Genomic DNA, 15,308 nt, shown 5'->3' on the forward strand with positions numbered 1-15,308 from the left:
TATTTTTGGAAAATAGCTGGCAGAGGAATGATGCACGCTTGGAAAGCAGAGATGTTTTGCAACCCACTAGGAGGGAAATGATGAGGGCCTGAGCTGGGCAGTGCATCCTCGACGGAGGATTGGAGACTGGCCAGAGAGGCACTTGGTGGTAGAACTGCCAGGGCTGAGTGATGGATGAGAAGTTGGGGGTGACGATGGGAGGGGCTGGCGATTTACAGCTTGGGTGATTAGGCGAATGGTGTTGTAATTGAGAGACGAGGAGGATAGAGGACGAGCAGGTTTAGGGTGGAGATTCCGAGTTGGGGAGTTGGTGAGGACATACTTCAGTCACAAATGCTTGTGTTTTCTTCTTTGGAGTAGCATTCTGGTTCCTTAGATTCCAAACCGACATCACCAGGGGCTGAGGTCTTTAAGAGGCAGTGCTGTAAGGTGGTGAAGCCCACAGATTCTGGAGCTAGGCTGTCTGGAGTCAGAACATCTCAGTGTCCTTATTTGTAAAATAATACAGTACCACATCATAGGATCATTAAGGGGGTTAAAAGAGGTGATATATGTCAAGTGCTTAGAACAGGGCCCGGCACATTCTAAGCACTATATAGATATTTGATAAATACCATGGGCAAAAGTTATGCCCATTTTTCCCTCTTCTGTCTTAAAAATATTTCAGTTTGATTCAAAACCAACATTTGGAAGGCAGACAACTGAGTTCATTCATTGAATAGAGATCATTGCACTGCAGTCACTGATGAGAAAGCAGGAAGCTTGTTGTAATTTTTCATCATCATTACTTTCATCAAAGAGATTTACTGAACATCTTTTGGATGTAGGGTTCTATATGGAACCATAAGAAATGGCCCCCATTCTCAAAGGCTTACTGCTGAGTTAGGAAAACAGGACACATGCGTAAGTAGGTTAGATTAAATGCCAAAATAAGAAGTGTTGGAAGTGCTGAGGAATTGAAAGAATGGAGCTCCCCCTGACACTGAGAAAGAACGGAGGGAGGATGAAGTAAGTTGAGTGACAGAGGGAGCCCAGGACCAGGACCGGAAAGTGGGTGGGGGAGTGTGGCAGTCCTTACCCTCTGTGCCTCTGTGCATGGGGGGGTGGAGGGGGGTGCTGGGTGATAAAATGCCAACTCTCGGGCCTCCCCACCCACTCTGGTCCTCAGGCTGTGGTGAGGAGGGGGCAGGCAGGGGAGCCCCAGGAACGGTTTAACGAGCTTTGCCTTCATCAGCTGCCTGATCAGATCCCCGGGCTGTGCTTTGAGAAAGAAACTGGAGAGATAGTGAGGAGTGGAGAGGGGTTGACATGTGGGAAGTGCCTTTGACAGGTTGGCCAGCGGGAGTGGGGGAAAAGGCCCTGCCTGAGGGCCTCAGCAGGGTGACTGCCTAGGGGGCAAGGGACCCCAAGCAGAGGAGACCTTCCCAGGGAGACTCTTAGTCTGGTTGAATTTCTAAGAGAAAGGTGCAGATAAGTAACACATTTTGTAATATTTTCTTATTCTCTAACGTGATAAAGAACACATTTTTCCTACTTTTGACCTTGGGAGTTTTTAAATTCAGAGACCACCTTTTCATTTTAGGTAATGTTTAACTTAATCACTTAATCTGAATTAATGTGGACAACAATGGTGACAAAAGGTAATTACTTTTAAGTGGTATTCTAACTTAAAAATTCCTTTGGGAATATCTGTGAGTCAGCCAGTTCAATGCAAATACCCATAAAACATGTACTAATTGTTCCAGAAGGAAATAATTGTTGCAGAGGGCAAAAGGCCAAGTGAGCTGAAATACCAGGGTCTTAATTTATAAAGTCAATAAAAGAGCTCTTTTGTAAGCTCTTCTCAAGTCAAAGCGCATTACCAGGCAAGTCTGGCCCTACAATCGCTTTATGCTTAAATACTTCACAAGGGCACAGAACGAGGGAACATACTCTAAGAGCTGCTTGAAAACGTTCTGTGAGAGACTTAAGACTGTGTGAATTTACTCAGCTTTCAAGAACGCAGAGGCATTTTCAATTTTAAAACGTCGCTGGCAACATACTCAAGATGAAAATACACACTTTTAACTCTGCAATATATAACAATTCACAGAACTTTTTACAGCAGCCACACTTTGGAAATTCTGTTCAAGATTTTCCTTAAGACTCGGAAATAATGCTCCCTCTTTCCTTCGAAGCAATAGGGCTTTCTGTGTAATTATAACGTTGAATTAAACTGCTTTTTTTCTAGGTGGCTTTGTGCCAATAGAGGGGAAAAAAAAACCCTATAAAGAGAGAACACAGAACCATAGACTTTCTACAGGTAAACAGGCCACCTGCCGCCCCGGCCCTGGGCTCTCCTCCTTCCTTTGGGCAGTGGGAGGCTTCCCTTCCGCGTGGCAAGGACAGGCCTGGGCGCCCTGGGAGAAAGGCTGCCCTTCGGTGCGATAAGATACCTGGTGGCTCATCACTCTGTTAACCATCATTACATCCCATAATAATGCTGACGGACCTGATGCAAGAGGAGGCAAAGCCGGCAGGTAGGAGACACTCCTTTTCCTTTTAAGTCTAACGTGGAATTTCAAGCTGCCTACAGAAACCTCCATTCTTTTGAAGGATTAAAAAAGAAAAACACACCCCAAACCCAACAAAACTATGTTCTTAATGTATGAGATATCTTTGTAGATTAATGAAATATTTGGGCCAATGTTCTATATTCTTGTGGGAAAAGACTCTCATGGTACGTTCACTGATTTAATTTTAAAAATTGAAGATTTTGTTTTAATCGACGGTGACCAAACCTTTAATTGCTAGTTGTAGATGAATAGATTTATCTAGATATATTAAACGAGAAAACATGTAAAATGTTCACTGGGTAGAAAGGTGCTTAGTAAATGTGTCCCACAGCTGTGTTTTCTTTCCACGATGTTTTGCTGGTCCAAATTTGATGCTCAGTCACAATTCCAGCATGTCCGGGCTGTTTGCGTGGCTGTGAGCTTAGACTGACCACGGAGACACATAAAACAACTTAAAGACTGTCTTTGCCAGAAGTGTCTGCAGCCATCCGTTCTCATCCCCAAGAAGTCTGATTTCACTCTATGACAACAGTCACTGGCTCCGGGACTATGGGAAACCTCACCTGGTTTTCTCTCCCTTTAGGGTGGTCACCAAAATCGTAAAATTATGTTTCATTGCAGTGGTAAGGAATTTAATTTTTTTAAAACAACATAAAATAAGATTTGCTCATAAAAGAGATGCCACTCACATCAAGAAATATCACAAATCACTATAGTGGCAAAATAATTTATTACTTCCCCTGAAAGGAAAGTAGAAATTTGATTCCTGCTCCTGGGGGGGCAGCCTGGGAAGCTGGGTCCTCTACACCCTGAGCTTCCCGTGGTGCTGATCTCCTCTTCTCAGCTCCATTGGGCTCTATTTGTACATCCAGTGTGGCACTTAGCCTGTTTCTGCCTTATTCCATAGTTGTGTGTCTTTGCAGTTTAGAAACAGCTGAGGCAAGTATTCAGGCAGAGATAGGGCTGGAGGGTGCCCTGTGCCCGTGCGGGATGACTGCAGCTCAGAAGAAATGGCAGCCCAGCCTACTAAGGCACGTTGGAGGGTGGAAGGGATCTAGAAACGCCTCCACGCACCCAGTGAGGACACGGAAGGCAGCGGGTGGAGCTGAGCACCAGCGGCTTTGTGGACAGGCCTGAGGCCAGTGGGGGCTGAGAGGAGCAAGCCTCAGGGGGTTCCCCTGATGCAGGCTCTGCTGTAGGGGTGCTACCGCACCAGCACCAGCGACCATCTACATCAGAGCCTGGCAAGGACCCAGAGGACACATGTAGAGTTGGGGCTCTTCCTCCATCCCACCCTTGAACCCAGAGGCCATCTGGGGAAGGAGACAGAAGGAAGAAACAGCCCTAGTAGGGATTTGAACTTTAATTTTACTAAATATTTATTCCAAAGTGACTATTTTAACCCTGAAGAGACTAAGATATCTTTAATTGGTAAGATTAAAGATCAAGGTGCTGTCTCTCCCTCTTTGCTGCCCTCCACCCCTACCCAGCAGGATGGAGGCTAGGGACAGCTTACAGACAGCAAGGGCAAGCAGCATTGTTTCTGTATGTCGAAAGCAGTGAAATCAATATGACTCTGCTAATATGGTAAGCTCCTTGAGAGAAAAGAGGGTTGAAGTCTCTGGAAAGACAGTGTAGCGCAGTAGTTTATTCCAGACTAAGTGTGTGACTCTGGGCAAGTTACTCAGCCCCTCTGTGTCTCAGGTTTCCCCTCTGTAAAATGGGGATAATAATAGTACCTACATCATGTGGTTGTTGTGAGGATAAATTAATAACTCATTTGCTAATTTCACTCGGTTGCTAATATATAATATATATGGCACTTAGTTATATATTATATACATCATTTAGCAAAGTGTCTGGTACATAATAGACATTATGCCAGCACTTATTATTATCAGTCATTCCCTAAGACTAGAGCCAATCTGGATGCTAATAGCCATAAAGTATCTGACAGTGCCGTGGTGGGTAGGTGATCAACAGATGTTAGGAATTGTTCACCATTGCATCACATTTTGCACATATTAGACGTTAGGACTTTGAACTCGAGAGCAAAGACGACATATACATTGTCCATTGCCTGTTAACAGTCCCCTGACCTTTCCTTGTTAACAGTACCTTAACTTTGCTCGAATGCTAGACAAAGATCCATAATCTTAGGGAAGGTAGGAATGCATCATGATAATCTAAACTAGTCGTGGTAATCCTATCCCCCTTCGCTAAGTAAAGAAACTCTACTGGCAGGCTTCTAGACAAGCTTTCTCGCCAGAGAGGCTCTTGAGGAAGTCTTCTGTCCAGCCCCACCTTTCTACCTTGAATTTGGTCATGTGGAATTGTAGTACCCATCTTGTGACCAAGAGGTAGCGAGCTGAAGAACAAAGAGCCAGCATGTGGAGGAGGGCAGGACCAGACCACTCTGGGTCCTTGATAGCATTGAGCCTTGAGCTGCCCAACGAACTGGGAATGACTTGATCCAGAATTTTCGTTATGTAAGAGAAATAGACGCCTCTGATTTAGTAGGTAGGGATTCAGCCTACAAGCATTCCTTAATTCACGTACCACATCATTTACTTTTAAACCTTTATTGATATACGATAATCAGGGGTTCTCACACTTCAGCGAGTATCGGAATTCCTGGAGGGCTTTTTGAATCACAGCTTTCTGGGCTCCACACCGAGTTCTGAAATGGCAGGTCGGGAGCAGGGCCTGGGATTTTGTATTTCTAACAAGTGTCCTGGTGACGTCATTGCTGATCCAGGGATCACACTTGGAGAACCACCGATAGAAACAATCAAGAAATTTTTATTGAAATAAATTTACTAAAATATACACGAACCTTCTTCCATCCCCAGGATGCAAACAAAAGGGAAACATACGGACTGCTAAAGCAAGAGGAAGTCTACAACTGAGGATTTTTTTTAATATAATTTGGAATCTGGAGTTCAGATCTCAGCTCAGCCTTGTGTTAGCTTGTGCCCGTGACAGGCTACTTCCCATTGCTAACCCTTAGTTTTTCATCCATTACACGGGGATGAGAGTGTGGCCCTCAGGGAACAGCTGAGAACACTGAATGAGACAGAGCACTTAGTATAGTACCTTACACAGAGTAGGTGCTCAACGCATGCTACCACTGTCATATAATCCTCCTCCCCTTTTAGGCAGTATACAGATAAGCTTTTCCTCCGGTTGAATAGTTTTTAGGTGTGAAAGCATTGACTCCTAAAGAAGTAACGCCTATTAGGCTTAAATGTAAATCATAAGGTTGAAATGCATGCAAAACCTTATTTTTCGCTTCCCTTTCCTCTCTTATTAATCTTATTTCACATTTGTGGGTGGCCCAAAACTTTTCATAGCTTTGTACTCTCTGTCTTGATATTTTTAAGTATATGGAACTTGTTAGCAACTTCAACTCTTTATTCAACTGAAGTGCCATAGCACTTCAAATCATGATGTTGAGTCCACAAAATTTATATTCAAATAACATTTTTCAGTAAAAATCTTTAGAAACTAACTTTTTAAGTTATAAAATGATATTTTTTTATATACTCTGCCAAATCCCTCTCCTGAGCTGAGGTGTTGTTACTGTTTCAACAGTTCCTTCCTCTTTATAGCTAACAGTATTCCACTGTATGGATATACCACATCCATTCACCTGTTGATGCCCATTTGGGTTGTTTCCCTTTTTTGGCTATTCCAAATAAAGCTGCTGTGAAAATTTGTGTATAAGTCTTTGTGTGGATATATGCTGTTATTTTTCTTGGGAAGACACCTAGGAGTGGAATGGCTGAATCATATGGTAGGCATATTTTTCATTTTAAGAAACAACCCAACTGTTTTCTAAAATGGTTGCACTGTTTTACATTCCCACTGGCAGTGGGAGCACCAGTTGCTCCAAATCCTTGTCAACACTTACTATAGTCAGTCTTCTAAAATTTTAGCCATTCTAGTGGGTGTGTGGTGGTATCTCTTTCTGGTTGTAATTTGTATTTTCCTAATAACTAAGGACGTCGAGCACTTTTCCCATGCTTATTTGTTCTCTGTATATTTTCTTTGCTGAAGTGTCTTTTCAATTCTTTTGCCTATTTTTGGTGGCTTTTTTTTTTTTTTGCTCTCTTATTATTGAGTTTTAAGAATTATTTGTATAGCTACAAGTCTTTTGTCAGATGTATGTTTTGCAAATATTTTTTTCCCAGCTGCTGGTATGACTTCATTTTCATAACAGTGTCTCTTGAAAAGCAAAGCTTTTTCAAGAAGAGATAACCTGGATAGCCCTATATGTATTAAATTGCACCTGTAGTTGAAAACCCTCCCAATCCAGATACAGATGAGTTTTAATACTAAAACTTAAGGAATAACTCTATACAAATGCTTCGACAAAGTAAAAACAGAAGAGAAGGGAATACTTTACAACTCATCCTGAGATGCCAGCATTACTCAGATAACAAAACCAGATTAAAAAAAATCACAAGAAAAGAAAGCTACAGAACAACATTCCTTATGAACATGGATGTAAAAATTCTTAACAAAATTTCAGCAAATCAAATTCAACAATATATAAAAAGGATAATAGATTATGACTAAGTGGAATTTATCCTGGGAATGCAAGGTTGGTTTAACATTTGAAACTCAATGTAATTTACCATATTAACTGGCTAAAAAAGAAAAACCATACCGTCACCTCATAGGTGAAGGAAAAGCATTTGAAAAAAACCCTAACATCAATTCCTGATAAAAACTCTCAGCAAACCAGGACTAGAAGAGAACTTGCACAACCTCATAAACAGCATCTAGGAAGACCTATTTTCTACCTATGCTAACTCCCTAGGAGATCCCATCTAGTCTCACAGTTTTAACATTTCTGGTGATTTCTATATTTACATTATCTTAGAACTCTGAACTATCGATTTTTTTACCCCAACTGTCTATTTTGACATCTCTTCCATGTCTAATAGGCATCTCAGACCCCACATGCCCAAAACAGAACTGATTTCCCAATTCCCACTCTTCTCAGGGTTCTCCCTCTGGTTTAAGGCCTATAATTAAGGCCCGGTATTATGTGCTGCCTTGACATCTGGTGAAACTGGGAGGACCTCAAATGGCCTAACTACAAGTTCTCCTCCCCACTCCACTCCCACCCCTAACCAAACACACCTTATCTAGAGGACCAGGAGCAGTTCCTGCTTCCTCTTGAGTAGTGGGTTTCAGTTCTCTGCCAGCCCATGGAATTGTTCTAACAAGCTAATCATAGCTTCCTGCAGGAACCAGGGGTCACTCCATCCTCTTGATACTACAAAGCCCGCCTCCCTCAGACCCTGCGTAGTGGGCCCCCTCAGGTGGTAAGTCTTTGTGATTAATAAACTGCTGTTTTTCTCATCTGTTCAGCATTGGGTGCCATGTGGTCCCCACAATCCTAGGGTGGGAATAGCTTCCCTCACAAACAGGGTGAATGGGAGGCAATTAAAATAGCCCCATCTTGATAAATGGGACCTCAACTCAGTTGCTCAGGAAAAAAACATTATGGCATTTTGATTTCTTATACTCACAACCAGCCCATCACCAAATCCTTATTTATTCCATACTTACACTGTATCTGAGATCTCATTACTTCACTTCCACTACAATCTGTAGTCTAAACCACCATCTCCCGCCTGAACCAGTGCGATAGTCTCTCAAGTGGCCTCCCTACCTGTGCCCATTTCCCCTGCAGTCTGTTCACCACAGGGCGGTCCGTGACCCCTTTATGACATGTGTCAGGTCACATCATTCTCTTGCTCAAAATTTTCCTGTGGTGTCCTGTGACACCATTGGGATAAAAGCCTTACCCTGGCCTTGAAGGCCACCTCTTCCATCTCATCTGCTACCACTCTCCCCTTCAACCACAACACTGGAGCCGCTCTGGACAATTCGCTATTCCTCGAATCCATCAAGCACTCCTGCCACAGAGCCTCCACGTGTTTCCTCTGCCTCGAATGATCTTCCTCTGGATAGCTATATGGCTTGCTCCCTCAATTGTACTTCATACATGTTGGTCTCTGCTCAAATGTCACCTCCCCTGAGGTTCCTTCCTTGACCACTCTTTATAAAATGGCCCACCCTATCACTTATCCCTTATCTTGATTTTTCTTCATTGTACTTCATTACCCCAAATATATATATTTGTTTACTATCTGCCCCCACCCTTAGAACAGGAGATCTTTAAGGCAGGGACCTTGTTCAGTGCTTTCTCCAGGGCCTGCAACATGTAAGTTGCTCGGAAAGTATTCGTTGCATAAAGAAGCTGAGTAAGAATGCCTGATTTTCCAGTATCTTCACCAGGTATTATAAACCTTAATAATCTTTGCCAATCTAATATGTGGGAAATCATCTCTCTTTAGTTTGTATTTCTTTAATAAGAGTTAGGGAGAGTATCCTCTCCTGTCTTTTGCCTTGGCCTTTGTATTTCTTTTTTTCATAAAGCTATCTTTTCATATCCCTTGCTCAGCTTGTCTTTTTTCTAGTGTTTCCAAGAGCTATTGATACATTAAAGAAATGCTTCCTTTGTCCAGCACATGCTGCAAGTATATTTTCCCAGTTTGCCATTTCCCTTTGTAGTCACATTGTTAATCTTTTCCTTCTGGCTTCCGGTTTTGAGGCATGCTTAGAAAGCCTTTCCCATTCTAAGATCATCAAAGCAATCACACTTGTTTTCTCCTAATACTTTAATATATGTTATATATAAAAGATTATGTTTAGATCTTTGATTTATTTGGGATTTACTTTGGGCATAAAGAGTAAGGAAGTGATCGAGTTTAAAAAGCAAATTTAGCTTTAAAATACAATGAGAGTTTTTATCATAGATGGATGTTGGATCTTGGCAAATGTTTTCTGTGCATCTATTGAGAGGATCACGTGATTTTTATTCCTCACTTCATTAACGTGGTCTATCACACTGATCGATCTGCAGATGTTGAACCCATCCTTGCATCCCTGGAATAAATCACACTTGATCATGGTGTAGGATCCTTTTAAAGTATTTCTGTATTCAATTTGCTAGTATTTTGTTGCGGATTTTTGCATCTATGTTCATCAGTGATATTGGCCTGTAATTTTCCTTTCTGTGTTGTCCTTGTCTCGTTTTTGTATCAGGGTAACGCTGGCCTTGAAGAATGAGTCAGAAAGTGTCCTGTCTTCTTAAATTCTTTGGAACAATGAATATAAATTTCTGGATACCGTTTATAAAGCTTATTGTTTTAATTATCTCAAAGAACATTCATAATTTAAAAAATAAATTTAAACAAAGTTTACTTGCTTTCCAATATACATTTTTATAAGCACATTTGAGGACATATATATGTGTACGTGTATATATGTGTGTTGCATGTATACATGTATATACAATAAAAACCTATTTTCCACAATTCTCTGGAATGTTATATTATAATTTGACATTGCTGTCACTATTAAAATATTTTCCCAAGAAAGTTTCTACTTCATTTTTCTCAGTATTTTCTTACTTTCCTGGATCTTGAAGATTTCTTTTTTGTTTTACTATATTTTGTTTTAAAAAGTCTCTTTTCAATTAAGCTCACTTCTTCATGGAGAAAGGAGGTCTTTATTCTCAGCAGAAAGGAGAAGAGATTTATTATAAACTGATAACTCAGAGAAAAATTTGATTCTTCATAAGTCGTCACATGTTTACAATAGCTAGAAGGGGAAGAAAAAGGAAGAAGTTACCTTTCAATGACCATTTGGAAATGTCTGCATCTATCCCCAGAACATCCCCCAAATAACTTAGCAAATATACATGGCCAGGCTTAAAACAGCACTCGGAGTTGGAAGGAAACTTGAAACAATTTGGTCAAACTCCTTAGTTTTACAAAGCAAAAAATTTTAGCACGGTCCATGGCTACCATGCAAGGGACACAGATGGTGCTAGAGCCAGGTCTCACAACTCGCTGCCCAGAGGCTCTTCCACTCCAGGTGGCCCCTTCTTACCATGGTCAAGGCAAACAAAAGCAGACATGGAGAGATTCTGGGCATATTTGTTTTTTTTTTCTTGGTGAGGAAGCTTGACCCTGAGCCAACATCTGTGCCAGTCTTCCTCTGTTTCGTATGTGGGATGCTGCCACAACATGGCCTGATGAGCGGTGTGTAGGTCTGCACCCAGGATCTGAACCCACAAACCCCGGGCTGCCGAAGTGGAGCATGTGAACCTAACCACTACACCACAGGGCCAGCCCCTTCTGGGCATAGCTTTAAAATAAACAAAGGAAAACAAATAATCCCTAACTCCACTCAAAATAAGACACCAGAGTTGATAATGTAGCTTGTAATCCTGTATGCAGTATAGAAAGAAGAGTTCACAAAGCAATTTCACTTATTTTAAAGCAGTAGACCCTGAATCTGATCAAATCACCACCACCAAATCGCTAACCCTAACCACCAAATTTCTAACTATACCAAGGCACAGGCAATCCAGGGGACAGAGGAACGTGTTAAATGGTATCATGGGTGGTAATCAATGAAATCCAGACTAAGGGAAATTGTACAGGACACATGACCTGGATTACTCAACAAGAATTTGCAAGGGGAAAAAAAGAGATAAAGGGGGAATTTACAAACTAAAACACTTAAGGGATATCTCAGCCACTTGCAATGTATGGGCCTTATATAGACTGAGTTATTTAAAAAAATTACATCACAATCAAAATCTAAATGTTGACTGCACATTATATTAAGGAATTACTATTAGATTTTTAACGTCTGATTAACAGTATTATAATTTTCTTTAAAAAATATTATGATGTTTAGGATTTCCTTCCAAATAATCTGGGGGTAGAGGGTGAAGAGTGAGGTGGGGCATGGATGAGGCAAGTGTAGCCATGCTGACAGTTGTTAAAGCTGAGTGACAGGTACAGGGGCGTTCGTGACACTGTTCTCTCTATTTGTGAATATGAGAAGGTCAAATGCATGCAGAAGGAACAATCTGTGAAGTCTGCCCACACTCAAAAGAAACAAATAAAACCTGGTGACACAAGTTAATGTTTTGGTGGGTCTCAAGTATGCTCAAATTTGGCACATGACATATTTGAGTACTGTTTTTTACTATAGTCTAAAAGAATGAGTTAAAAATAAATTTCTAAAAATTCAAGCGAAACTTTTGGGAGACATCCAAAGCCCCTCCATTTCCTGCGGAAGACAAGGTGAAACAGCATGGCTGCGCCTGTTCCTGTGGAAGGACGATGAGCTACCCGCCCCTCAGGGAGGTCAGGGATGGACCGTCATCAGCCAGGGCCAGCAACAGGTCTTTGGACCAGCTGACTGTCAGTACCTGGCCCACTCGCAGGAATGTAAGGAATACCAAGGGCGTTTAAATTCGTTGTGACTGTTAGCTCTGCCTCGGAAGGATGAACAACCGCCCATAGCTGAAGCGCTCTCGCTGCCTTTCTCTGCTTAGTTCTGGAGGCCTGAGTGTTCTCATGATTATTTTACAGTAAAACGCTTGTCCCTTTGACCCCTCAGAAACGAGTCCTTCTGCATGACAAACTCATCTGAATAGCTGAAGGTCTGCTCTCAAGCATCAAAACATTTCATTTTAACCATGTTGGATAGAAATCTTTAAAAACTGAGTTATATATTATGTTATCCTAAACAGAGCACATTCAGCATAATTTTTTTTAGCTTTTACAATTATTACAAGTTGTCTATTTTTATTGTGGAAATATTAGAAAATACAGCTAAGAAAAACAAACCCAAAGAGAATGCACATAGCATTTTGGGACATGCTCTATGTTAAAGCTGAGACACAGTCAGGCTTACTAAGTCATGTGGAGCTACTGACTGTGTGTCACGAATGAACTCGAGACGCTGCAATGTGAGTTTTCCGTCTGCCTCTGATTCTTATGCTGGCTCCTCTGTTGTCTTCAAAAGGATGTCATTTAGGTTTGCTGTCAAGATGCCTATCAGCAGAGTACCTCTCGGTCTCCCTCCTACTTAGTTTTTTTTGATGATTAGGAATTTGAAAATCAGACAACTCAGCCTGACAGAAACACACCTGAAGGCAGAGGAAGCAGACTCTGAGTGAGGGGCTAAGGGGCTTTCTGAGAAAAGTGCATAAGCTTCAGTGGCAGACTTTGTGACATTTTTATTGGATGACTGAAGCCTTTTTTTGCTTACTCTTGCTTCTAGGCTATGGTCTAAATAGGCAAGGCTGACAGATCATTTTGGTGCATAAAGTCATGGTACCACTGACGTTTCATCTATATGTTATAGTTTTTGGCCTTATAGTTCATGCAGAGAAAAAAATCTGAGCTGTTTCATCTCTGACGCTACCACAGCCTGTTTATACCAAGTGCCTTATATTAAATCACAGAATTAAATCTGTGAACAACCACCAAAATCCACTAACTGTGCCTATGCAAAGCATAAATGTGTCAGCGCCCCCCTAACACCCTCAGGACCGACTCTGCTGCAGATGAGGCAGAAGAGCCTGGGCCCAGCACTTCCTAACTGGTCTCATGCATGTGGGCTCCTCACTGGCCAGGACTACAACCTTTTCTCTTCCTCTTGATGAAATCTTTTTATTTTTTTTTAAAGATTTTACTTTTCCTTTTTCTCCCCAAAGCCCCGCAGTACATAGTTGTGTATTTTTAGTTGTGGGTCCTTCTAGTTGTGGCACGTGGGATGCCACCTCAGTGTGGCCTGACTAGCAGTGCCATGTCCGCTCCCAGGATCCGAACCGGCGAAACCCTGGGCCGCCGAAGCGGAGTTCGCAAACTTAACCACTCGGCCCCTGATGAAACCTTAAAACCTGAAAAAGCCAGTGCACCGATCACTGCAAAGGAATGTATCACCTCAGACCCCAGGGTTGGGATTCTGGCCTTTCACTGTTGCTGCTGTTACTATGTGGCACTCCTTAATCATTCTAGACTCTGCTAAACTTTTTTGAGCAGTAAATTATATACAGATAACTTCATTTTATTATCTCTGACTGTATTCTCTACATTTTACTTATCTTTGATTGATACTCAACTCAGGAAGTGAAACTCTTTAATAGAAAGTTTTGTTTAAAATAATAATGATCATAATTATTTATTGAGAATTTACTATGTGACAGAGACCAAATATCTCATTTAATTCTCATAAGAAGCCTATGGGGTAGCTTCTATTTTCCATACATTCATTCAACAAACACTTGGTGAGCACCAATGTGAGAGGCACTGCTCCGGCCTCTGGCATTTTTCATTAAATACGACAGAATCCCTGCACTCAAGGACCTACATTCTAGTGTGGGGAGGCAAACAAATAAGCAAAACAAATATATAACATATGATATATTCAATAGTGACAAAAGCCATCAGGAAACAAACCAGGCAAGGGGGACAGAGAGTGATGAGGGGTGTGTGGGGGAGGGTTGGTGCTGTTTTAGACAGGATGGTTAAGAAAGGTCTCTCCAAGGAAATTAAATTTGAGCAAAAACCTGAAAGAAGTGAGCTCATCTGGATGCAGAAGGCACAACACACACAGAGGCCTGCCACGGGGAGTGTGCTTAGCAAGGAACGGTTCAAGGAACAGCCAGAAAGCTGGTGTAAACAGCGGCAGTGAGCACAGAAGGGAGGTGTCAGGGGAGGGCAGACAACAGCAGGGGCTCATGGGCTCCACAGGGTCTTCTGACTTTACTCTCAATAAGATGGGAGCCACTGGAGGTTCTGAGAAGAGGAGAAAGAGTATTATACCCTCTTTTTATAATCGGGACAACAGAGATGTGTAAATGGTAAATAACTTGCCCACAATGAGCAAGCAGGAGAACTGGGATATGAACAGCCAGATTCATTAACGTGTCTTCTTAACTAGCATGGGAAACTGCCTTATAGACAATTTCTATGTCAATATGGAAATGGGATTAGTATAAAAATATAAAGTCACAATGAGAAAAGGCTTTATAATCTAACACTTTTTTCCCAGCTTTATTATTATTGACATATAATTTATGTAAGTTTGAGGTGTACAATGTGATGATTTGATACATGTATATATTGTAAAATGATTATCACAATAAGATTAGTTAACACCTCCATCCCTAAAACTCTTACACAAAACTCAATGTATAACTTCAATTTTCTTGATTATAAGCTCACCATCGTCTAATTCCAACAAATAACCTATCTAGCCATTATTGTAGCCAACTCCTCTAAATTATATGTGACTTTTTTTAATTAGAAAAGAATACTACTTCAAGCCAAACTAGAGATTTCATCATGTTTTGTTATCGTTTGATTTCTAAAAGCATCACATACCTTCTACAGAATTTCTGTGTACTGAGCCAATACAGTGAATTCTTGGTAGTCAGTGACTGGCCTTTCTTCGTCAGGACTCCCTGGAGGCTGTGTCCATGGAAACAAGTTCTATCAGGGTCTTCTTCAGTCCAGTTGAACTGAAAACTTGAAGGGCTTTTTTTTCCAATAGTTGGTGTTGAATCAACCAGTGTGCTAAACTGTTTTTGTAGATTCACCACCATTTCTGGAAATGGAAGAAAAAATGAAAGGAATAAACTAAGAACTAATGCTAAATAAAGTCTGCAGTTTACTTGATAGTAATGTACCAATGTTGGTTTCTCAGTTTTGACAAATGTACCATGGTAATATGAGGATAACATTAGAGGAAATTGAAATTGGATGAGGGGAGCCGGGGGACTACTTAAAAAAGGTTAAAATGGTAAATTTTATATTATATATATTTTACCACAATTAAAAAAAAAAAGAAGAACGAATAAGA

General features: G+C 41.2%; 1 protein-coding gene and 1 long non-coding RNA gene across 9 annotated transcripts in view; one reads left to right on the forward strand and one right to left on the reverse strand.

Moving 5' to 3' along the window:
- Positions 1 to 15,308, forward strand: part of LOC138917720 (uncharacterized) — a 28,577-nt gene that overhangs the window by 5,668 nt on the left and 7,601 nt on the right. For 2 of the 3 annotated variants that reach the window (XR_011426172.1, XR_011426171.1), the window contains exon 4: positions 2,231 to 2,519. The exons of the other annotated variant lie outside the window; for it this stretch is intronic. This is a non-coding gene — a long non-coding RNA (uncharacterized lncRNA). The remainder of the gene's footprint in view (positions 1 to 2,230; positions 2,520 to 15,308) is intronic. 3 annotated transcript variants of the gene reach the window in all.
- The window catches only part of TAF1B (TATA-box binding protein associated factor, RNA polymerase I subunit B), a 73,148-nt gene continuing 63,177 nt past the window's right edge, over positions 5,338 to 15,308 (reverse strand). For all 6 annotated transcript variants that reach the window (XM_070235906.1, XM_023619552.2, XM_023619553.2 and 3 more), the window contains 2 exons: positions 14,831 to 15,053; positions 5,338 to 10,238 (listed from right to left, as the gene is read on the reverse strand). In XM_070235906.1, coding sequence (XP_070092007.1) covers positions 10,034 to 10,238; positions 14,831 to 15,053 — 428 coding nt within the window. In that variant the 3' untranslated portion in view covers positions 5,338 to 10,033. The remainder of the gene's footprint in view (positions 10,239 to 14,830; positions 15,054 to 15,308) is intronic.

This window comes from Equus caballus, chromosome 15 (genome assembly GCF_041296265.1).
Source record: "Equus caballus isolate H_3958 breed thoroughbred chromosome 15, TB-T2T, whole genome shotgun sequence".
Classification (NCBI taxonomy): Eukaryota; Metazoa; Chordata; class Mammalia; order Perissodactyla; family Equidae; genus Equus; species Equus caballus.